This window comes from Ptychodera flava, chromosome 18 (genome assembly GCF_041260155.1).
Source record: "Ptychodera flava strain L36383 chromosome 18, AS_Pfla_20210202, whole genome shotgun sequence".
Taxonomy (NCBI): domain Eukaryota; kingdom Metazoa; phylum Hemichordata; class Enteropneusta; family Ptychoderidae; genus Ptychodera; species Ptychodera flava.
In genome coordinates, this window is record NC_091945.1 from 14,055,734 (window position 1) to 14,082,663 (window position 26,930).

General features: G+C 34.9%; 1 protein-coding gene and 2 long non-coding RNA genes across 4 annotated transcripts in view; 2 read left to right on the forward strand and 1 right to left on the reverse strand.

Annotated features, from left to right (window-relative positions):
• LOC139116919 (uncharacterized) overlaps window positions 1–26,930 on the forward strand; it is a 66,637-nt gene that overhangs the window by 36,099 nt on the left and 3,608 nt on the right. The gene's annotated exons all lie outside the window — the stretch shown is intronic.
• The window catches only part of LOC139116918 (uncharacterized), a 65,744-nt gene that overhangs the window by 26,139 nt on the left and 12,675 nt on the right, over window positions 1–26,930 (reverse strand). Inside the window, exon 9 of one of the 2 annotated variants that reach the window (XM_070679645.1) lies at window positions 11,550–11,643. In XM_070679645.1, the coding sequence (XP_070535746.1) occupies window positions 11,550–11,643 (94 nt within the window). Of the gene's footprint in view, window positions 1–11,520; window positions 11,644–26,930 lie in introns of both variants that reach the window. The other variant, XM_070679644.1, reaches the window with a different exon arrangement.
• LOC139116920 (uncharacterized) lies at window positions 8,928–10,309 on the forward strand. The gene is made up of 2 exons (XR_011548422.1): window positions 8,928–9,737; window positions 10,120–10,309. It is a non-coding gene; the product is annotated as an uncharacterized lncRNA (long non-coding RNA).

Below are 26,930 nucleotides of genomic sequence, written 5' to 3' on the forward strand. Positions count from 1 at the left end.
ACAGAAACGGCAATCCTAGAATTTGTTCCCTTTAATGTTTCCCCTTCGAATGGAATTCTCGGCCTTAAATTCATCATTTGGACAACATTTCATTGTAATTAAGTGCCTTTACCAATTCTTAGGAAACAGGAAACAGGAAACAGGAAAATGACTTTGGAATCGTAGCAGGATTAATAATGTGTCAACTAAAATATTTCCTTCTCATTCGATACTCAACTACAAACCCGGATAAATTATTTTGCAATACCTAATTTAATCCCTTGTTGACAAGACACTTGTAAGACAACTATTTAAAGGTTAAATTTTTCTGACTTAAGTGGGCCATACTAAATAAATATACAACTACTCGGTAGTGTAAATGGATAGAAGTTGGTAAATGTTACCAGAGTTCCCAGGTTATTGTGTGAACAGTCCCATCAGCATCTTAAAGAGTCCACGTCAATTAACAGCTTTAAAAATGGACTGAAAACTCATTTGTACACTATTTACAAATAAAAAATGTAAAGACTGTTGTATTGTTAAGCGCCTAAGGGTAGTTTTTTGGGTATATATGGCAACACATAAAATTGTCATTATTTTCATTATTATTATTATTATTATTATTATCATTATAGGAGGTCAGGAGCTATAACTTTTGATAATATTTTTCTGTACTCAGTACTATAAAGAAAACATATGTTTATATACTTTTCCTTCGAGGTATTAGACCTAGCACAATGCATTGTGCGAAACATGTAGCCTTACTGCTTACATTATTTGTCCAGACAACATTTTAGATGTAAAGTGGTAACATAAGCCTATTTTCATACTCTCATACAAATGAATGTTTAAATCTAAGTATTTGGTTGTGTTTTTAGGAAGAGAACAAGAAACTTCATTGGCAGCTGCTGATGTTACAATGAATACTAGAAAAGGCATTTACAGCTTACGTAATTAGACTACACACTGCCACAATAGCCATGCATGCAACAGTCATGAAATGTTTTTCTGCATTACAATCAGCAGCGTCTGATGTGGCACGCATACAGCTACATTAAGGTAGAACGCACCTCGGCGACAGAAATTCAGGCCTTCAAATTTTATCACTTTTCTTCAGACCTACCACTTGTGGGGCTCATTTTGAAGCTCTTGGCGAAAGAAAAGTTTTCACCGTCTTAGTTTTTCGAAAATCGAAAATTTTATTTTTTCTCATAGAGTTGAAACAGGGATGGCGGCCATTTTGGATGTCAAATATCGAGAAACCACAAGTTATTTGTCTCTGTAGTACCAAGTTTGCACGGTGACCCCTGATTTTTATTCTTGCTTTGGTAAGAGAATGGTTGAAGGTTTCACTGAGGAAAGTTTGAGAAAAAGTTTAAGTCTTTCACTTTCGAGGTGCATATTACCTTAAGTAAAACCTCCTAACCACAAACAACAGTGTTATTGTGTAGAGTTGAAGAAAGTACATGAATTTTAAAACTTGAATGTACTTCTGTCCCCATTAATAAGCAAGGAAGGATACATCATATATTTCATTTAAATGCCAGCTTCCATACATGTCATTAACCCTTCGGGTGCTGCAATTTTTCCCACCAAAATTTTAGTGCAACATTTTATTAACTTTTATGAATTTTTCTGAAAATTTTTTAATAACTTTTGACCAATTGAATATTACATTTCATTTGCTACACTTTTTTATCAAAATTCTGGCAAAAATCTCAAAAGAATTATTAACAGGATATATATTATAAAGGCAACAAAAATTGACTTTGGCACACAAACGGTTAATTTGAAAGAGTCACCAGTATTTCACATATCGATTTCCTGTATTTTTTTTTTGGGGGGGTGGGGGGGGGGGGTGAAAACTAAAAATCAGATGAGGCTTATGAAAATCCAGACATGCTGCAGATTTTATGATTAAGCTGCAAATGAAAAAATACAATCTTAAGTTATCAAACCACTGAAGGATAAGGTCATAGAAGGCTATAAGCAGGGCATACTTTTTACTAGGCATTTCATCAAAATTTTCGGTCAGAACAAGAATTATATTTTACAACTGGAACTAATATACTGGGAAATACATATCATCATATTATTTTTGTTCTTTCTTTTGAAAGAGATTAGTCTAAAGAACTCCCTGAAGAAAGTTTGAGCAAACATTTAAATCTTCCAGTTTTGAGACACCTACTTCCTAAAAATTTGATCTGTTATCAAAAAACTTACGTTAGTTTGATGGATGAGGGTGTTTTCGTTTATCTTTGACAAAATGCCAATGTACCATACACGAACTGTCAACAATATGCCATGAAGGATTCAGAATATTGAGGATTTGCATAACTTTTACAAGTGGAAATGCTTACAGTATTGTGTATATGTCAATACAATGTATACCCAGTCAATTTTCTGCCTATGTACACACTGTCCAATAATTCCAAATCAATCTTATGTCAATTCTGACAGTCATGTGTTTTTAGACTTGACATCACCTCAGCACAGATTTGTGAAGATTGGACCAGACTTAGGAATGTGATGAGGAAGTTATTGAAAATCTGAACAACAATGGTGGCACTTGGAAGAATTCAATATATTTGCCATGTCAAAACAGGATATCTCTCCACACGGATGTGGAATGGTATCTTTAACCCTTTTCCTGCCAGAGAGTAATAACTGTATCACTTCCCCATCAGCCAAGTCAGTAAAAAGTGGTATTGAGCCAAAACATGACGTATTTTCACCCACTTGGCTTGGTATGTTATAGCATCTTTTGTCCAAACAAAATCAACTTTACAGTATTATGTTTTCAACAGCCTTCAAATGTACAGTATTATGTTAAAATACATCATATGGAATACGTTGTGTTTCATTAATTTTAACCATCTTGACCTGGTGGTGAAATATGGACTTGGCAGGAAAAGGATTAATATCGGTGCAATGTTTTTCACTAGGAAATCAAGTTCCCTATTAAATTTATGGACATTTTAATTCAAAATTGCTGCTATCCTGGTGCTATCTCTATGGGGGAATTAATGTTTTTGATTATCACAAAAAAACCCAAAAGTTGTATTTACACAACATGCAGGCTCCAGAATCAGTCCCAACAAGCAGTTAACTACAAAAGTATTGCAAAAACTTTCTGAGTCTGAGTGTCTACCCAGAGGTTGCAACATTCTACGTTTGAGAAGCTAAGCCAGTGTAAGCTCTGTGATTGGCTATGCTAGTATAAGCTATGTGATTGGCTAAGCTGGTATAATCTTTGTGATTGGCTATGCCAGTATAAGCTCTGTGATTGGCTAAGCCAGTATAAGCTCTGTGATTGGCTAAGCCAGTATAAGCTCTGTGATTGGCTAAGCCAGTATAAGCTTTGTGATTGGCCAAGCCAATACAAGCTCTGTGATTGGCAACTCAACAGGTGTCACAGACAGCACGGCTCACAATCGCAGATTTGTTAAAGATAATATTTGTCACCACAAAATCAAAACTGTGATGCTGGTGCCTGTGGGCCACCATTTATTACTTTGAAGGATTTACAAACTGTCACAGATAAGAAACATAAAGTGGTCTTTAAAACAGTGAGACTTCTCTTCACCACAATAATTGTCATGAGTCAGTAAAAACTTCATGAAGTTTCTGTCAACAGTTTCTCCACTCTACAATCCATTTATGCCAGTGTAACTTCAATTTCATAGTGAAAAGTAAACGTCTATCATTAGATTTAATCAATCCTTCTCAGCAGCAAGTAATCCACATCAAAACCAAACAATGCAGTATATTTCACAGTTCAAAATATGTTCATCTGCAGACTTTTGCCATGAATACTATTTTTTCTTTGGAAACAAAATATTTTGTAGCAATCAACACAGACAACTGCAATAAAACTTTAATTTCACACCTAATTTTAGATTAATAATGATTATGAACTTGTCATGTTGATCGCAAAAAATATTTAAAAGGATGGATTTCAAGTGAGTGAATAAAACTAAACCAAATGTCTGAGACTTAGACATTAGATAGATCCTTCATCCATTTTGCCATCAAAATATAATCCAAGGTTTCCAAATTTTAATTTCACACCTAATTTTAGATAATAATGATTATGAACTTGTCATGTTGATCGCAAAAGATATTTTAAAGGATGGATTTCAAGTGAGTGAATAAAACTAAACCAAATGTCTGAGACTTAGACATTAGATAGATCCTTCATCCATTTTGCCATCAAAATATAATCCAAGGTTTCCATCATAACAATAGTGTACAGGTATTACCATAACAATGTACTATTGTCATAATTCTTAGACAAGTAATTTCTGAAACTTTTGTTGGCAATTTAAAACATTATTTTCAATATTAGTGATAAAACTGTAATGTTATTTAGAATTAGCTAAATTGCACTTTTGGCAATGTTGCTTCATACTAAAAGCCCTGGTACAAGAAGACACCATGTTACGGTGTTTTGTCAAGTGTAAGTGGAATGAATGCATAACTAGCATTAATGTGAATCTTAGTGAGAAAAGGCCACCTGAATTTCAAGCATTGGTCACGTTGGTGACATTTCAAGAGGGCAACTTGCAAAATTCGAAAACTTTGATTTTGCTCTTTGATTTGGTCAAAACTGTTGATTCACTTTCTTCAACATCAGTACAGTACAATGATTAGCCAAACTGGAGATGAATTTATGATACGCACATTTGTACAGTAAAAGTGAAAACATAGTGGGTGCCCAGCCTACCCTTATCTCGGCTATTATGTTGGCGTGCCATTGCACAACCCCTTCATCAATAATTTTCACATTGTTGCCTCTAAGTATCATGCATAACTTCGAGTTTCAAAGTCAATATTCGACAGTTTAAAAGTGGTAGATACAGATGGACTATACGTAACAATAAACTTGAAATCAAATGAATATAACACATATAGAATAACTGAAATTAATTGCTGTACTGAATTCCATGGTGAATTAAATTTAAGGCATAGATAAGAACATGCATGCATTGATAACCAGCCCTTGTATTAACTGTTTACCTTGCCATCCCGATAAAGGTTCGCAATGCAAACAATGCCAGACTTTCGCAACACAGAACCCGGGGCATCTTATCTCGAAACTTGAGAAATCTGAGATAGTCTTGTTGATAGTGTTTCTCAGGAGACAGAAAAATGGTTATTACACATGGACTTGTATGCCTACTGATCCAAAATAGAATCACCTTCAAAGATATGAATGACATTTTACAAACAGACTTGTGATAACACTGCAAGACCTTAAGGGAAGTGGAGAGCTAAGTAACACAAGGGTCAGGCTGCTCTATTATTGTGACAAAAAGTAACTTTTGAGTGTTGATTTTCTGAATTTGGCACTAAGATATAATTGAACGGAACAGAAAAATACTTTTTATTTCTTACTTTTGATGCTTATGATTGCTGTTTTATCTTGGAAATCTGATTGGAGAAATTAGATTATTATCATATGAAACCCACACCATATGCAAATCTTCCAGTTCATTTCACTCATTATATATTCATGGTTGATATAAATTCCAAGCTGTATATAATAACACTAATAAAATGTAATGGTGTTATGTAAATTCTCCCAACAGCTTTCAGTTCACATTTTGCAGGTTAAATTTAGTTACAGTGTGGTTGGACTAGTTGGTATATCAAATATTGAGGAGAGCTTCACCATTGGTGTGTTTGCGTAAACATTGTACCAGACTTTTGCTGTGATTTACTTGTTTGAGGCTAGACTTATGATCAAACAAGTGCTTTTGGCAGATAGGAAAGTTAAATGTCATTCAGAATGGCATGGAACTCCAAACTCTGACCTGACTTACCAAGACTAGACCTGTTTGTATTTACAGTGCTGATTAGCCTTGTCAGTAGTTTGCGATGACTCACTCTTGGCCTGTCTCCATCAATGCTGGATTTTTAGACCCTGCCATGGCCACTAATTACTTAACTGTGTGTTTGAGCAAGTCTGATACCAAAGGGAGTACAAAATATAAATGCCACATTGAAAAATATTTTAATTTCATATTGTGTTGACTTTTGTCATTTCAAAACAGCACAAAACTGTCACCCCACAATATTTTTTTAGGCAACTCACAAAACAAGTATGGCTCCAATAGAGTAGTTTGAGTTGTAAAAAGAATTGGACCAAAACTGAAATCAGGTCCAACTGCCAATTGTAAATTTCAATTCGTAAAATCAGAGATTTTGATGAGTACCCTTACCGAAAATTATTTTTACTGCAAATTTGCTGTTAGTTTGCTGCAAATATGCAGCAAGCATATAGCTTGCAGGAAGGAGTTGCAGAAGTTTGCAGGTAGATGTGACCCTCCTGCAAACCCTTAAGTTAGTTTGCAGCAAATTTGCGGCAAACCAGATTATTGCTGCAAATATGCAGCAACACATGATTGACATATTGCCCACTATTTCATTACCAGGGAGTACACGCTACACACTGAGTACCGTTGCACATGTGTAAGCAACATAAAATTGATCTTTCATTTATATTTATGTTCATTTATTTCATAAAAGACAATCCACTTTTTAAATTATAATAACTGGTAATGCTAGATAATGAACAGCTTCAGTTACGCTGGTGAAAGCATTGCATGGATATAGAGTGCATCTATATGTATATACTGTAGTGACATGATGTAATAAAAGTGCCCTTTGACAATCCGGTTGGGTAAATTATGGTTGGATCGAAAACTGAATTTTTAGGGAAACAAATTTTTTAAAACAGGGACTTGTCTGTCTTGCAAGTTACACCCTGTATTTTCTGCGAATGATACCAAAATGCAAACAGTTTCGAACGAAATGTGCGTTTGATGATGGTCTGTAAGGACACGTCGTAGACTTTTGTTACTGCAAATCTGTACAATAATGTTTTCGCTACTACCTCCAAGCAGAGTAGTGGCTGTGCTCCAAGCTATTCATCCCATCAATATAGTACATTTATACGGTATGCACTGCAGCTAAGTTACAGTCTGTGTCCCACCGATGCCGCTGACAAAATCTCGCCTTCTGATAACATGGGTCGAGGTAAAAGGCTTTTGTCCATGTTTTCAGCATTAGAGTTATATTGCCGAGCACAAATTTGAGGTTTAGGATTACACTCCATCCCGAGTCGATGTACGAAAATTCAAAGCGCCACTTCACCAAAGTCCAACACGTCCTGTATATCAGCTGCGAGCAGTAGACATGTTTACACTCTCCGGTCACGGTTCATCAAGGTCAGTTCGCGCACTGATATTGACTCTTCGTGCTGAAAGAATATTTACTATCTTTTTAGTCTTTCTATGATAAAAATAACCATTTTCATTAAACTAATAAATTAAATTCTATATTAAGTATGAAATATAACGGATTGGTGCAGATGTAGAGTCAATTCCAGCGTTTAAAAATAGTGACAACATCACTGTTCGCTCCCATATATTTATCAAAACAAGTCAACAATTGTATGAAACATGGACATACATATACAGACAGACTGACATACACAGACTGGCACAGAGTGATGACATTGACCCAAAGTGTGCCTTGGCCCATGGAGAGTAGCAAAGATAAAACAAACAGCTGAAAGTAATCATAAAATAGTCAAGTATAGGCCTATACAGGCACTGAGAGTGAATATGTTACAGCAATTTGATTAGTTTCTTTTCCTTTTCTACTTCTGTGATAATCTTTAAGACAATCAATCTGCAAGGCAGTTTATGTTTTGACAAATATGTTATCTTTTACAAGCACACAGCAAAGTGTTCTTGATTTTTTCATTTACAATATTTGACACAGACTGAAATACATAACATGCAACCAATGTTTACACTTTGCCCATACACCAGATACATGGAGAAATTTCAACATACAATCATCAACTCAGAAACCCTACATGGAAAAGTAAACATTGTTTTCTTCCAGAACAGCTGGTGCATCCACATCTGGAACAACTTACAAACTTAACCAATTACACAAGGATGATGACACAAGAGATAAACTGTGGTGAACTTGACTATTCCTTTCGAATCCTTACCTAACTTGACATCTTAAACTAAAATACACTGCATGGTTAATTGCGCACAAAAAAACATCGGGGTGGACCATTTGATAAGGGACGGTGTCTGGAAGATCGATGAGGTACATTATCTTTTTTATCCAATCCATTGTACATTCTTTTTTCCCCACTCTCCCATCTTTTCTTTTTGTCAAACTTTCTCTGGCTGAATTTTTTATTGGCATTTGTTTGGAATTTTCAAAATCTGCCAGGATTTTTTTACTGCATTTCAACACCAAATACAGTTTACCATATTGAATGCTTACTAAATCACCACATTATATACTCTTAGTTCCAGTAGGTATAAAATTACCAAAAAAAATCTTAAAATACAAAATGAAAGATATCCCAGTAACACTAACAGTTTCGCAAAGTTGCCCCAAAAATTCAAAATTCCGGATTTCAACTTAATTTCAATATATCTTATTAACAAAAACCCTAAGAACTGGTTTACTAAATATCAAAGCAATCAGACTGGTAAATTTTGAGAAACAAATTTTTTTACCAAAAATGAAAAAAATTGCCCCCAAAATACAAAATTGCAGATTTCATCCTAATTTTAAATATATCTAATTAACATAAACCCTAGGAACCTGTACACTAGATATCAAAGCTACCAGATCAGAAGTTTTAGGAGAAAATTTTTTTGACCAAAAAAGGCAAAAATTGCCCCAAAAATAAAATAAAAATTGCCAGTTTCAACATACCTTCAATACATTATATTGAGATTAATCTTAGATACCTGTATACCAAATATCAAAGCTATCAAATCAGTAGTTTTTGGATAAAAATTTTTTTATCAAAAATTGGGAAAATTGCCCCAAAATTACAAATATGACAATATCAATACAATTTGTACAAGCATGACTGAGGTCATTCTGAGGAACATGAATATTAAGTTTCATAGCAATCAGACGAGCGATTTCAGAGAACAAGATTTTTTTGACTAAAAAAGGAAAAAATACCCTAAAAATACAAACATGCAAATTTCATCCCAATTTTAATTTAGAATACCTAAAGAAATCTGCATACCAAGTTTCAACCAAATCTGACCAATGCTTACTAAGTTTTAGCCATTTGCAGGATTTTTCCTTTTTTCCCCTCATTTGCATATTTTTGGCACTGACATGTTCATTTGAACAAATTCACATCTCCACCCCTAGGTGCACCTGTACACCAAATACTAAGACAGTAGGTGCTACGGTTTAGGAGTTTTTGATGAGGACGGACATACATACATACATACATACATACATACATACGTACATACATACATACATACAGACAACATTTTTCCACCTTATAAGAATACCTCCCATTTGCATATATACATATGCATATATGGGAGCTAAAAACGGGACTACATTATCAATCGCGTAATGATTTATAGATCGCACTTCCGTTATCGTCGTGTGGCTTGATCGGCGCGAAGTTAGATTTTAGTACCATCGGCCAGTGTCGGCTGCGTACTTGTGAGCAGGGAGTTTTCTAGTGGACAATTTCGTGATCTTTCTATGGAATCGCCGGCCAAACGACATCACATAGTTGCAAAAACGTGTATACAGTACCAGGGACAGGCGGAGTTCTAAATTTGTGAACGCGAGCGGCAGTAAAGATGCCGACTATATTTTCTGAGTACGGTATTTACACACAGCACGGTGAGACCTGCAACCGGGAATCGTCCAGCGTCTGCGAGCCGTTCACAAATGTAAGTCAATGTACCGTTCGTCTGTACATCGATCGCTATTATGTTCTGTAATCGTTGTATTGCAATGTTTACCTAAAGATAAATTTTCGTTGAGTACTGATTCATACTGAATTCACTTTCGTTTCACAACAGTTACTTACAGTAAGTGCTGAGATTTTTGCGGTCGTGTATGTAAACAACATACGGCGAGTTGTCCGCTGTCGGACATTTTAATCATTATTAATTTAATTTCGATCATGAATATTTATGCATTTTCTGCTTCAATTTTTCAACTTAATTTTGTCTCATTTTCAAATAATTATCGATTTCTTTCATGAAATTTACAATGTTTGGTCAAACGGTAAAGACTTACACTCTTCCCTGAACGATTTATATTTTTCAGAATCCATTGCTGGTACACTAGAGGGGACATGAAATTCAGAGAACAGAAAGCCAAATCGCAGCCTTTGACAGTAATGTAAATGTTACATGAAACTTCTCAAGTCAAAAGAAAATCTTGACATGATCATGACACTTATGTGGCATGAAATGAACATGGCATATAAAATAAATTGTACCACAATTGAATTTAACCTTTTTTCTCTGTCATCTTTTTATTAATAATAACTTTATTTGCGCTGACCATTGTTTCTCGTGAAACTGGTATTTCAGAGCTTAGTTGGATAAAACACATCTTGTGCTGTCCACAGTCTGCCTTAAAATTTGTCAGATTTTCATTCTCAACCATGTCACTGACATTGGCCATGTCTACACAAGTGATTCTACAACTTCTGTGTACATATCTGAAATGAACTTATATTTTTGGAGAAGATAAAAATTTGAAACTTGTGGTACAATACAAGAAATTTTGCTGTCACTTAATTGTGTTACTTCTTTGGTTTTCAGTATCTCTTGTCTATTATAATGTATTTAGTCTTCTTACTATAACTGAAATTGGTAAAAGTTTATTCCAGAGCTGACTGTTGTGGTTAACTTTTGAAGGAAATTTTGTATGTGTAATTTGCAATATGCAGTAACATGCAAAATAATTTGCTGTATGGAGTTTGCGGCAAATTTTCAGTAACATTCAAATTAATTTGCCGCAAGTTTGCTGCGAGGATTGTGCCGCAAATTTGCTGCAAAGAGTTTGCAGCAACGTTGCGGCAGGGAGTTTGCTGCATATTTACAGCAAGTTCACAAGAAACCTAATTTGCATCTGAAAAATGAACCACCCGCATATTTGCGGCAAATAGTTTGCTGCAAATTTACTGCAAAGCTTGCGGCAAATTTGCAGTAACAGTTTGCAGGAGGCCTAAAATTTTGGTAAGAGTAATTACAAATATGAACTGATATCCACATTATAACATGATATCCTGATAGGAAATTTCACACTGAAAGACTCCACTTTTGATAGCAATGGTGTACTGGAATAAAAAGGACGCAATGTATTCTACAGACTAAATGTGCTCAAAAAGATAACCTTATGATGGTACAAACAAACCCACATGTACGAACAGATGGAAATACACATACATGTCTTTCTGTTTGTGCAAGCCATTTTGTTTGTATATACCATGGTCCATTCAAATCTTGGGTTTAACCTACTTTCACCCTCAGTTCCCTGTGTACAGGTCCAACTTTACCATAGAAAACAATGGATTTGGACAAACCATAGTGGTGAAAGGGTTAACCTACTGTTGAGATATCCAGAGAAGAGACAGCAATCAAGAACTCTCATGAATATTTAACAATATCACCGCCATGGCCTGGCCAAAATTCAGTTTTATCAATAGCGATTATATACCTGTTTGAACCGAATTTCTTTGTACTCACTTTCTCCAAGACCAAGGTCTGTTTGTTGGAAATTGTGAAGGAAGTCATCATCACGAGCGCTGCCCTCTCTTTCAACTGCAACAGTCACAACATTCTGAAAAAAGATAAAATTGCAAAGATAAACATAAGACATATACCTCTTTAAAAGCACTTCAATCATCACCTTGAAGATCATGTGACACAGTTGGCCATTTTCACAACTCTAAAAGACATTACATTTTCACTCGTCCTAAGTAGTTGCATGTATTTAACAGTCTGTTACAGCAAGGCATACTATGGCATGTTCTCAAATGCCCTAACTTTAAAGGAGAAAATTACATTTCGTATGCAGCCAGCACAGTGGTAGTTTTAAAATGTCAACACACCAACAAAATATGGTACACCAGTATCTCATGTTGAGTAGAGTGTAGAGGTAAATTGCAAAAACGATGAATTGAGATGGTCTATTTGGGAATGATAAAGTCATGTATGCATAATTATTAATACATACAACCATTGTTGGGTAAAACTGATTTCATATATCTGATACGAAAGTCCTCATGGAGAAGGAAATGCATTTTTGTAATGAGGAGAGGGCAGGCAGGATATTTGGTGCCATTGTGTCTGTACAGTATTACATGGACATCAGACAGTTAGGCCAAGAAAAATAAAAAGTTTGTTTCTCATCCCAGACATATTGCAAAAATGATGTGGTGGCACAAGTTTTTTCTTCTCAATTCAAAAAAACATGAAAACGACATAGGAATGCACGCGGAGATAGTGAATAGCAGTGTTGCTTTAAATTAGTATTTTTATATAGCAACAGTTCTGTGGTTTGACTTTTAGTGCAGCAATGCAGTTTTGGCAGCTTAATATAACAGTGACATATGTGTACAGTTCTGAATGGAATGTTAGTTAATGTCAGTTATTTTCTTTACAATTCTGTTTTATACAGCACTGTGATATGCACTATTGTCGCATATTTTTGCGTTTTTTTTCATTTTATTTCCTCATGAGCAGAAAAAAAGGTTGATGCAGTGGGTCTCAATTGATGCGCATGAGGATGAGAAACAAACTTTTTATTTTTCTTGGCCTTACAGGACTTCATCTCGGATCCACAACAGAAGACAATCGCTTCTAACTCTTGATAATATTTTCATTGTTTCAGTTTCAGAAAACTAAATCAAATAATAATTATTCTTCTGCCTGATAAATGTTGAGATACAAATAATTTGCCTTACTATCATAATGCATTGTTTATGATATGCGATGTTATATTCTTGTCAACACTATAAAATTCATTTGAAAAAATAGCATAAGACATCACACACATAAAGACTATATGACAAGTAACATTAACACTTTGAGTGCCATAATTTTCCAACAAAACTTTCTGTGCAACATTTTACCAATTTTAAGGAATTTTGTTGTAATTTTTTTAAAGTTTTGGATCAAATGGACATATCTTATCATAGGTTACATTTTTTATCCAAAATTTTGGGAAAACCCTGAAAACTAAATTGTCTTGATCTTAAAAAATTGTGTTTGTTACATTCTAGTAAGGTGACAAAAACTGACATTGGCACTCAAAGGGTTAAACATTTTGAAATGACTTTGAGAGTAGTCAAGGAACTGTATTTTCCAAATAGAATACAAAAACTGGAAAACACATCAAAAGCTACAACCAGTAGAGCTATCACATTTGCTCACAAAAATATAAGTAGAAATGATATATTAATGGATGTGATGACAGACTACAGAAAGCACAGATTTGTATTTCAAATAAGGAGGAAAATACGCACTGCTGATTTAAAAACAGGACAGAATCTGTGTGTGGCCTTTATACATCAATGCAGATTAGCAATCTTGAAAGCACTCGCACAAAACTTCCTAACAATTGTGGCAGTTGATCAAACACATCTTGCACAGCATGGAAATAATCTCAAACATCTGTAACACCAACACATTAGCTGAATATTTACAGTAATTTTACCCCATTTTACAGTGTTGTGGCATCATGGGCTAGGGCTAAAAAATACTTTCAATCGATTAATTTTTTTGTTTTTGTTTTTCCACACATGTGCAAATTGGTTGCACATGAGAAACCCATATGTTTTTAATTAGTTTTTTCTCTGTTTGGCCTTTTGCACATATGTGAAAAATGGCTTATATTGTTTGTATAGAGTGAGTCCCCACCAAAACAGAAATTTTATTCTTATTCAATGACCATTACGTTTATTTTTTTATTTCATTTTTTTTCCTTTTTTTATTTAATCTGTATATTGCTTCTTTATCAGGATTCATTGTAAACTTATCAGTGTTACATTTGAATGTAATCATTTTTATCACTATTTTAATGTTCATTGTTATTTCTTCCATATTTCAGTACAACTTGATTATTTTATCCTGATATCATCTCATTTATCATAGTCATTTAATTTATGATTAAAATTTTCAAAAAATGCTTGCTTTGTTTTCTTCAATGTACGTATGATACTTGCATCATTAATCATCAAAAGTTTCATTATTTATGTCTTTAACTCGGTGATTATTTAATCCCTTTTTTATACAATTTAACAATTTTCTGTTCTTAAACTTTGCGTCTTGTTAACTGTGGTCTGGGGCGACCTCCCATGATGCTTTGCCAAGGCCAACCTAATTGCCGGATGCACTGTAACAGATGACTATGCTATCTCCACATCTAGATTTTAAATTTCCATTACAGGAATATTTCCCAACATAAAATACGATTACTTTGCCTAAAGAAGCCTTAGTCAATATCTTTTGTCATTATTTCATAGGAAAACTCAAACCACAATTATTAAACAGCTCAGTCATACTTAAAACTCAGGTGACTCTATGAAAAGTTGTGACTCAGTACATCAACATTGATGAAGCACATGACAGTATCCATATATGTCATAGACAATCTTTTGACGGCTTTTAAAACACCTGATAAAACTGTACTTGCACTCAAATTTGTACAAAGGATTCGCTATGTGCTAAGGTGAAAGCAAACTTGTACTGAACATTGCGAAATTCTAAAGCTACATACCCTTCATGGAATGCATTCCCTAATGCCATGTTTGTTTTTCACTTTCCATCACTTAATTTGTAACTTTCCATCACTTAATTTGGAACTTCCCAGTTCAAATTCAACTTCTCATTTCCATGGAATTTTTCGAAGCCAACTTCCTGTGACATGGAACAGTGGAGTTGAATTTTCACCTTTGCAGCATTTTGGTGAAGACAAACAACAGCCATGAGGAGATTTGAACTTAGGGGTTGGTCACCCCTCTGGTTTTTTGCAATCTATTCATATATAGCATAGTCATCTGTTACATTGCATCTGGCAATTAGGTTGGCTAAGTCTTGTCTTTTACTCATAACGGCACAGCATCATGGGAGGTGGCCCCGGACCATGGTTAACAAGGTGCGAAGTTCAAAAACAGAAAATTACAATGTTAAATGACACAAAAATACATTTTAAAAACAAAAGCATATGCAAATACGTTATTATGTTGTTGGCCACCCTTCTGTTTTTCCAAGCTGTGGAGAACACTAAAAAATACCGTCAAGGACAGTGTGCTCACATTCGGTGTGAATTGGTAAATTCAAGAAATATTAAAACAAGAACGACAAAAGCAAATAAGGTCTGCAACTTAGGTACTGGAGGTCATCTTTAGGAACATGCATATCTACTTCTATAGCAATGGGACAAGCAGATCCTAAGTACACAAGCAATTGTCAACAAAAAAATTAGCCAGCGAAGCTTGACAAAAAGTATAGTCGGGAGAGTGGGGAAAAAATAAAGAGTGGGAAAAAATGTACAAGGGATCTGGTAAAAAGTAATGCTACCTCATCAATCTTCTAGCCCCTACCCCCTCCTGAATATCAAATGTTCCATCCCTTTGTTGATCATATTTACATAAGACCAGCTGGCAGGAAATGTATTTACAACCTTGGGGATGTTTTAATTAATGCTATGAGTGTTATCATTCGAATGTAAACAGCACTTAAATCAGTTATAGATAGTGAAATGCCTTCCACTGTGGGGGATTACGACATCTGGAATTATCCTGGATCCAAATTTCTCATCAGTTCTTGTGTGTCTTACATACAAAAGTTGCAAAAATTGGTTCACAATGAAAAAATTTAACTCAGCTTTGTTTTCTGGATCAAATTTTACTACAAATTGATATTAAATATGACAAAGTTATGTTCACAGCCTTCGAAACTCTCTCACAACATATCCTGGGTTGGTGTAGGTCATTTAAGGCCACAAACTGAGAAATTACCTAAAATATAAAAATTTGGGGGTTTCCCAACACTTTGAGCAGAAAATCTATCTAATAACATCCCTCGGGACTTTTGTAGCAAATTACAAAGCTATCAGACAAGTTATTTTGAGAACAAGTTTTCTTGACCAAAAACGACAAAATTGTCTTAAAATTACAAATTTGTATATTTTAGGACAATTTCCACATATCTAACTATTGTCATCCCTGGACATCTGTACACCAAATATAAAAGCTGTCTGTCCAGGGGCTTTAAAAAGTCAATATTTTTTAAGATTTCTTGACCAAAAATGACAAAAATTGCCCCAAAACAGTAATATTTCCAATTTTGTCGTAATTTAAACAATGAGAAGGGTAACACCCTTGCAAACACCCAATCCGAATTTGACAGCAATTGGCTAGCCGGTTTCAGAGAAGAAGAAATTTTACTTAAAATAAGAAAAATAACCAAAAAATTAAGCAAAAATTCAAAATTTGAAATATCTTCACAATATTCATAAAACTGATTTTGATCAACCTTAGAAACCTGTATACCAAATATCAAAGCTATCAGATTAGTAGTTTTTGAATTAAAAAATTTTTGACCTAAAATTTGGAAAATTGCCCAAAAATTACAAAAATTTCAATTCAATTTGTATAAACTTGACTGAGGTCATCCTGAGGAACATGTATACCAACTTTCAAAGCAATCATATGAGTGGTTTCAGAGAAAAACATTTTTTGACTAAAAACTGAAAAAATTGCCCCAAAAAATAGAAACATGCAAATTTCATCCAAAATTTTATACACCTAATTTAGAATACCTAAAGGAACCTGCACACCAAGTTTCAACCCAATCTGACCAAACGGTTACACAGTTTTAGCAATTTGCACGGTTTTTCCTTTTTTCTCCTCATTTGCATATTTTTGACACTGACAAGTTCATTTGAACAAATTCACATCTCCACCCTGTGTTTCCTCTGGCTTCTGAAATTTTTTAGTAAATTTACGAATTGGGTATTGAAACTTTTCGAAAATTTTGAAATTCATAAGTAAACTTAACCGTTCCAATACGGAATATCATTCAATCAAATTCAAATTAAGTACCATGTGCTTAGACAGAACTATTTTGAGGTTTGGGGACCTTCAGTTCTCAATCAACTAGCTGCTTCCTTGCATTCGTATATTTACGAATCAACAATGAAAAAAATTAGTAAATCATCTAAAAAATTAGTAATTTTACGAATTTGAGAGTGGCAGAGGAAACACAGCCACCCCTAGGTGCACCTGTACACCAAATACTGAGACAGTAGGTGCTGCGGTTTAGGTGTTTTTGATGTGGACGGACATACATACATACATACATACATACATACATACAGACATGCAAATTGGATGCAAATGAACTGATTCAGCTTATACGATAACCTCACATTGGTATACCAAATGTGAGCTAAAAATCGTAAAAATGGAGAACTGCATGTCTACAGAGAACAATTGGTTCATAAACATTATCATAAACACATGTCCAAATGTTTCATGGGGAGATACTCAGAGTCCTTTCAAGACTATTAACACTTCAGCAGAACCTATATATAAAACATCAACTTGGCAGATTATCAATAAATATGGTTGATATGTTCATGTACCTGACCCGTTGTCAATGGAAAACATACATTTATCATAGGAGTTCACCATAAGACCGTGGAGTGCTTCGAGGTCTACAAGTTGATCAAGGTTTCAGTTCTGCATAGTAATAATCTAATTTATTTCTCATGTGGTCCTCAGTCTTGTTGGAATGAACACACCATTCGATAAATCTTTGCATGTGCCCATATTGATAGTTAAAAAACAATTTTTTTAAGTGCTGACGCATTTTTCCCTGTGGTAAATTTTGGTAATTAAGACATACTACATGTCAAATATCTGGTGGTATTTTGGTTACCAGCTCTAAGTTCCGTATCAGATAAAAGTTGTACAGTGTTACTGTAGACCTATACCAGCACATCTCGTAATAGCATTTGATATCTACTTGCTCTCTCATAAAGTAATTGTTATACTGATGTTGATACAACTGTCAAACTCTAGAGACATGAAATTGCTCACAAATAGTATGCGCCTCAAAAGTGAAAGACTTGAACTTTTGCTCAAACTTTCCTTCAAGAATCTTTCAACCATTCTTTTTCAAAATCAAGAATACAAATCGGGAAAATTTGCACGGGATTCACCGTGCAAATTTTTGTACTAGAGAAACAAAAAACCTAAGATTTACCAATATTTGAAATTCAAAATGGCTGCCATCCCTGTGTTAACACTATGGAGAAGTGTAAAAATTTTCAAATTTCGAAAAACTAAGCTGATGAAAAGTTTGCTTACACCAAGGGCTTTAAAATGAGCCCCAACAAGTGGTATATCAGAAAAGAATTGTAAAAGTTTGAGAGTCTGAATGTCTGTCCCCGAAGCGCGTTCGAATTTACTTAAAATTTAAATATATACCATTGTTTTAAAAAGTTGCTATGATGTGTGGAGGAATGATTTTTTGACATTCTGCTTGAAGTGCTACATAATAGGAGTCATTTATGCAAATTTAACAAGTATTGTTTAGGTATGCAAATCATACGATAATGAGCTGTCACTAATGGTTAATATCCCTACATTTTAGGTCATGACCTGAAAAATACAAATACCAGAAACAAAATCAAAGCTAATGAAAAACATGGTGGGGGGGTCAAATTTAAGTCATAACCTTTGACCGGTACATACCGTACCAGACTTCAGTTGCATCGCGTTACACCTGCTTGAGGCTATGAAATGTGGTTTGATGTAATGAACAAGACCAAACATCAGAATGAATGTTTGAAAGCATTTCAAATACCTGGTTACCAAATCTCCACAGGTGAAAGTAGCCAAATTTCTTTAAATACACTATAGGTAGCAACTTCAAACTTACAATGTTGCTGAAGCAAAACAATCAACAGGTGGGTGGATGGGCTTTGTGTCTAGCTGGTACAGTAAAGAAGGCACGTACTAACAACAAGGTATGAGCGTGAATCATTTTTATGAGCAATTGACACTTTGACCAGAAAGCCTTATTTTTATTGGTTTCTCAAAAGATAAATTACTTTTTTATTAAATTTTTATTGATCCAATGCGTTTTACATCCCGAACTTTTGACTTTTTTATGGAAATGTAAGATGCAATATTCTTCAAACATCAACTTTGGTATGTACCAACAGGTTTTTTCAGAGTTTGTTTATACCAAAATTCAACCAAATATTTAGTCTAGACTGGTGTGCTATGGTTTCAGGTGCTGTTGATACGTTGTTTAAACATCAGAGTCATGGGATCACGATGCCATAGCAACACGGAACCTTTCAGGCCACGATGTCCCCAGGCAGACTACAATATCATGTGATCAGCCGACACCTGGCTACTGTGGCTGTCAGTAGTACTGTAAATAATTGGTTACTTTTTGGAATGAAATAGCTATTAATGTCAGAAGTTTTCCAACTTCTCACATATTATTTCAAGTTTTCCAATTTTTTCCAATTTCATGCTTTGGTCTCAGGATATGACTGTTGCAGCATTTGCAAAATTTCCCACTTTCACAGACAGATAGCAAAAAACAAATAGCAATCTCTTCAGAAAAGAAAAAGCCACGTTTTAATAAAAGACAAATTTTTGCAATAAAAAAATTGTATAAGGGATAACCATGATTTGAAATTCTTTTGTTAGTTAGTTTGACAATCAAAATGAAAGAGAAATAAAAATATTTGGTTTGGTGCTTTATGTGTAATGAATTTTACTCATATGTTCAGAAAAAAGACAGGGACAAGTGTGTTTTTCAAAAGGAATAATGTGCGGTTGTTGAACTCGGTCAGTTCATTGAGCGTCATTTGATAGCTGTGCTTGTTTACTTTTTCATCCTGCTTTTACTGAGTGGGATTTTGTTGACTGAGTCTTGATTTCAGTCTCAACCTATGACATTAACAAAAATATGGGAAATTGACGTTCAAAACAGGTAACTTGTGTAATGTTGATACGTCAAAGACAAACATCCATGTTCAGACTCCTGATGGGTATTGAGTGGACGCCATATCTGCAAGTTTGTTGAAAATCTAGCACACTTTCAACAAAATTCAATCTTGTATTACGGAGAAGCGTCTTCCCGAGAGAAAACTGACTGAAACGTGATCAGCTATTTTACACAGTGTGTGTAATAGTACAAGGAAGTATTTACAAGGAAATAACATGTGTATTCACAATGGTTTAAATAGTAGATGCAGACATCACTCTCAGCCTTGGAACACGTGTTTTCAAACTTTGGGAGAAACTCAAGTATGTGTACTCAAATATCCAAAAATGAAATTGCAATGAAAGGAAATATACAGGGGCATACTGTTGTTAAAGGATTAAAATAAAACCAAAAATCACTGTGAATTGAAAACTTTATATGTCGCCTTTGTGACAAGGATTGTAACCTCTAGTTGAAGGTATATGGGAATCTGTGGATAACAAGTCATCACAGTGATTGAATTACATGCTTGGTAGCTTCATTACAGGGGAAGGGGGTGCATGTTGGAAAAATCACATGATAGTGGTTTGTGGGGGTCATGTTTGTGTACTTGGGACAGTAAAGTTATGGCTGTTGGTAGTTTTCCATGGCAAGATCAATTTCAATTTTAATTTATGTAATTAATGATGTGTGATGGCCGCCTGGTGGACATATTGAACCGCATCACACCATAAACTGCAGCAGCCATATTGGATCGCATCGCACCATTAATTAACATGCACATGCACACTACAGTACAATGTCTGTGTGCCAAGTTTGAAAGAAATTTGTTTAGGGATAGTTGAGTTATGGTAAAATATGAAAAAATCGCGCCAAAATGGCTCCCCCGGCGGCCATGTTGGATCGTATCGCGAAATAAATTGATGTGCATATAGATGCAATAGCACTTTATCTGTGAACAAACATTGAACAAAATCGGTTCAGGGATAGTTGAGTCATGGTTCAAAAACATGAAAAAATTGCAATAAAAAAATGGCTGCCTGGCGGCCATATTATATTGTAATGCGAAATAAATTGATGTGCATATGTATGCCACAGTACTTTATCCTTGCACATAGTTTGAAAAAAATGGGCTCAGGGGTGACAGAGAAATGGCTGCTGATGGACAGACAGACGGACGGATAGGAGATGACCAAGCAATCAAATTTGGTCAGAAGACGGTTCTACTTCTTCTTGGGGCTCCAGTTCACTGTCCTGATGTTTCATCATAACAATATGCGGAGCAGAACGATTCATGCACAAGTCCGGCAAATTTCTTTCTGTATAGAAGCTTAGGAAAGGACTTTCCTAAGTCCTTAGGTGATTCCTATTGCACATTTTGAATTGTTGATTATCAATATACGTGTAAGTAGTTTGTTTGATCAAAGTCACCATAGTCACACGTCAAAGGCTCAAACTATAATGTACAGTAGCAATGAACACACTGCAAAATAGAGTACATTTGTTTAACCCTTTAAGCGCCAAAGTCATTTTTGTAAACTTTATGAAATATACTCCCATCATTCTTTTCAGATTTCTGCCGACATTTTGATAAAAAAAAACCTTTAGCCAATGAAATGTGATGTCTATTCGGTAAAAAATTATCAAAACAATTGCAGAAAAATTCATGAAAATTGGTAAAATGTCACACTAAAATTACAGCACTAAAAGGGTTAAAATTGTGTAAAAGAGGTCAATATTTAGCTTGTGCTCCCATGTTTAGCAACATTTCTCTACAATGGCAACCAGTGCTACTCTCTCTAACTGAAGGACAATGGTAGGCTATATGCTTACCAAAACCAGGCTTGACAAAACTAGTGACAAAATTTTCTTAAGCTGAATGTCTGTTGTTTTTTTTCACACTTCAATGAAGTGAATATCGTTTTATCATATGCAAAAAACATGTGCATGACCACTGACAATTGCCACCCTTTGCCATCCAGATCCTGAAGTTTCAATGTTGTCAAACACTTGTCTATAACCATGAAATCACTATCTATTGTGAGTTCAAAGTCATAGGCACTGAAATTTACACTACCAATAGGTGTAGTGGATTGAACCATATTAAAACATGACAGAAATTAGAAAAACAGTGAAATTCAAAACATAAAATCAAACTGCAAGCAGGTACAAAGAAATAATTAAAATACAAGTGTAAGAATCAAGCCAAGATGACTTTTCAGAAAATTAACAAAACTGGTCATTTAATCCATAGAATGTACTGCCCTGCCTGAATGAAACTCTGCTAGCAAATACATGGAAAGTTTGGGAGAATTATGTTTGTCACTGGCTCATTGATGTAATTGTCTTAAAAACGTGCATGCTACATGCGTGTCATTCTTCTATTCTTGTCAGCGATTGCTGAAAGCTCATGCAGTCTTTCTTTCTTCTAAAACTAAACCAACCTTCCCCTTTTCAATGTGATATTACAAGCAACCACGCAGTATAGTTTGACGTCATTTTCTGTGATGCACATTTGGCTGCATTTTTTCATGCATATTATTGGAACACAATCTTTCAATGGTAAAATTTCCCTAAATCCATTACAATGTATTAGGAATCCCTGTCAATTTACCACCAGACTTTGAACAGGAAATAATAAATAATTCAATTATCAATTTAAGAAGGGTTTTATGTCTAAATCTTCTTAATCTGACAATCCAAATTACACAAGTGCCATATATATTAAATTGTTTTCTACAAAAAAAAATCCCAGCCATAGTACAGCCTGAAAATGTTGTATGCGTCAAAATCATAGCTCCAACCTGGCATCATTGACACCAGCGCAACAAACCATGCAAGAAGAAGACATTCCTGCATAAGTGTGTCATCATTTGATGGTAGACCATACAGTTTTATTCAGTCGGGAACATTTAAGTACATTGACAAACATACCTACAGTGACACTGATCACAATTGAGCTTTTGTTTCTGAACATTCACAGCATTGCATGCGTGACACTGGTTGCTGACGAAAACATTTCCGGCAAATCTTGTCTGCTTTGCAGTAGGGTGGTGTTTATTTCAGGTAGATCTCTTGAAATGAGATTTAATCTTTTTCATCATATAACATTTGACACTTTTCATTATATTCTTATATGTTTCAGACAAATATATACTTTGCGTTGATATCAGTTGGAGTCACTCACCCCTAATAAATCAAGCCAAGGATGGCCCACTATGAGCAACTAACATTTCTATCAATTTCTGATTGAGGGCAGTATATAACATTGAAGGCCATTGGTCTACTTAAACAGCATGCCCACGCCTCAGCTCTCTCAGAAAACGACAGTCTGTAGCTCTTGTGAATAACCAATCATACCATTACAACTGCAGCTATGACTGATCATTTAAAACAAGTTGATTGGCAACATTTCTGCATTCCCTAAGGTCATGGGAAACGAAACTGAAGAAGTTCTCAAAAGTTGAACACCGTCTGTCTACAATCTTCATTAGAATTCAGTAGTTTCAATATCGGTATATGGTTTTATACTTAGGGATCAAGTCAGACTAAAGTCATATATTAAAATTCTTCAAAAATCCTGTTTAATCTCCTTCATAACATCCGGTTGAACTGTAACTGGGGAAAACTGCCCTTTACATGCTTGACAATTTACATACGGTCTGTGATGGAAAAAATTCAATAATTTCTGTGTGCTTTAGTGTAAGTGATTCGAATTTAAATTAAATGCAATATTATATGCCTTGTCATATTAAAATGTGTCATAAATTATGCAACAAAAACTCAAATTTTGTAAACATACCTCTGTTGAAGTGAAGTGAGAACATGCAAATAACTTTTATAAACATGGTTAACTCTTTGAGTGCTGTAATTTTTCCCGCCTAATTTTAGTGCAACATTTTACCTATTGTTATGAATTTTTCTGTAAGATTTTTTTAATTTTGGACCAAAGTCATAAGGTTTCATTAGCTATACAGGTTTTGATCAAAATTTTGTGGAAAATCTGACAAAAAAAATTATTAAATTATATTTTATGAAGGTGACTAAAATGTGACTGGCTCTCAAAGGGTTAACCCCTAGTCACAACAGATTTGGTATAAACCTGTGTTATTTTTGAGTAAAATAAAATGGTTTTCTGTATCTGAACATGGAATGTGTTCAAAAAATTGTCATATGAATTTAAGCTCATGGATGTAAACTGCCACATATTCAGATTACTAATCAATTAAATAAACACTCACTAACGCAACTATGGCGCTGTTCAGATTATATTTCCATAATTTATAACCCATTTCAATGGTTAAAAGATGGTACTTGAGTCATACGTTTGTTGCAAAACATTGCTGTAGACGTCAACAGTCCCTTGTAGTTGTGTCAGTTTGGAATGCACTTCACATTTGCACCAATCAGAGTCATTTGCTGGCTTTCACGATTTTGAAACTCGCCAAAAGGTTCGACATTGACTATGTGTCAAGTAGGTTGCGTCTCAAAAGTGAAAGACTTAAACGTTTGCTCAAGCTTTCGTCTATAAAATTTTCAGCCATTCTCTTACCAATTAATCAAAAATAAACATCAGGAGTCACCATCTAAGTTTGGAACCAGAGAAACAAATTGCCTACCATTTATCAATACTTTAAATATAAAATGGCCACCATCCTGTGTGAACACAGAGGAGGGGAAAAAAAAGAATTTTTGATTTTCGAAAACTAAGACAGCAAAATTATTTCTTACTCCAGGAGCTTTAAAATGAGCTCCCACATGGGTAGACAAGAAAAGTATAAGACATTTCCCACATCACCTTCTGACTGACCACTGTATTACTCTTTGTACAGAGTTACCCAAAACATCCATATACTCAGTTCCACAAATTGACAAATGACACAGCTAAAATGCACTTCGGCTGCATTTGGACTGATCCGTGACCCACTACCATTAACAAAATATCAGAAGCGTTGAACTGGCCAAAAGTAAAGTGTGCATGCACTGGTCTAACAAGAACCCTGTCAAACTACGACCATGGATGTTGTCATTGGAGCACGAGAGACAACTACAAATTAACAACAGCAGAGGGTGACATAAAAATGCTGACTATATCCAGTATTAGGAGCTCAAACTTTGAAATTTCATTAATCACACACTACGAGTTCCGCAGCTCATAGGTTATTTGTCTTCTTCAGAATGACAGCTGGTGCAAAAGGCAAAAAACAAACATAGGTATAAAATCTACCACAGCTGCAACTGAGAGCTCAAATTTCAAATTTTCCAAATTTATTGACCAAATATCGGATGATACGGCAACCCAAGAATTGCCTTCTGAAATGTAAGCAAATTAAACTGGCATATTTGAAAACCATCAACTTTGGAAAAGAAGGCAGCCAATTACAATTCAAACACGATATAAAAACTATTTCCGGTGATGTCCTCTTCTAAATCAGCAACCACAATTGAGTAAAACTGCTGATGTTGGCATGGCAATCATTTGTCAATGCTACGTAATGATTGGTTGAAGCAGCAGGCAACCTGTGATGACCTCATGAATATGATGACCTAATAAGGTTCCATTGTTCTGCACAAGAAAAAGACCCTCTTGCCAGAAACAATGACAGTTTTATTTTCTGTCTCACTTTCATCACAGAAATATGTAGTCCACAGCCATTACTGTAGATCGTAACAAATTGCACATCATCTCAGCAACAGGGCAGTTTGTAATTTACATTATAGTCATGACAATTCCCCAGAAGACTTTGAAAGTCGTTCGTACGTATAAACATGAAAAGGTGTGTACATCTCTATACATTGATAGAGTTCATTGTTCACCACTGCATTGTTCTCAATCACGGTATATTTGTAAAGTCTCACACTGAGCTGCATATTTGACAAAACCAACTAAATAAAAGATTACCAGCAATTTGTACCACTATGTAATGATGGGGGATATTTTTAACAAAGAGGGCCACCACACACTTGTAAATGCCAAGCTTACCCATCATGCATTTCTTCAAGCAGTGTCCATAGACTTGTATGGGACGGTACGTGAAAGTACCATGATACAAGACTTTCATGAGATTAAACAACAAAGAATGCTGTCACGAGAAATAAACTTCACTACAATGGAAATATAAACAAGATAAATTAAAAAAAGATCTCTATTGATTTTTACTTGTGGACCTAGCATGAAATATGATTTGTATTTTAATGCAAACATGTCCAGCCCGCCTGTAAAATTACAAACGCGTCCACATCAACCTTGATTTATGATAGTGTTGTAGGGTCTCTGGGTCCTTGAGACACGTGTGCTGGTACCTATCAAGTGGTTGCTAGCTGACAGGAATGTCCGCTGATAAGCAATGTTTCTTTGTGAGTTTGCACAGTGTGATAGCACTTGTGTTTGACTGTTGGATTTTGATGACAAAAATGAGGTGTTCAGATCAATCAACTTTTTCGGGAAAAAACCAACAACCACAAGTGAAAAGATGAAAATGAATGTAGCCTAACGGTCATCTGCACTATAAACAAGTTTATACGACAACAAGCTATCTTTCTTTCAATACACAGATCAAGGTTCCAAGACAAGAAATTGACCCTTTTAATCTAACAATTCTCTGGTGGCTAATAAAGCTCATAACCCCCATAAATTAGATATTTTCTGAAAGCTTAGATATTGGGGAAAATTTTGGTAACCACAGTGTCACCTTTGTATACACAACTATCACGTGACAGGTAATTTGCATAACCTTTCAAAAACCAAGTTTCCCTATATTTTTTCTCCATTCTTCAAGATATCTGACTCAAACTTTCTGGAATGCAAGCTGTCACAACGCTCTTACAAACTGTATCTTAGATTTTTTATATCTTGCTTAGTTTTTATTTGAGCACAATTTTAAAGAAATCAACTAGGGTCAAATTCACCGCTCTGGAAGTTTTTCTGGCATAAAAATTGTTTAAGAAGGTTTAAAAAAATTCTGAGACACACTTTGAAAGATCCTTAAGACAGCTTGCACTCACACAAATTTCAGCCGCATATGTCAAAGCATTGAAACAAAACATAGGGAAACCCGATTTTTGAAAGGTTATGCAAATTACTTGTCACATGATAGTTATGTAAATAAT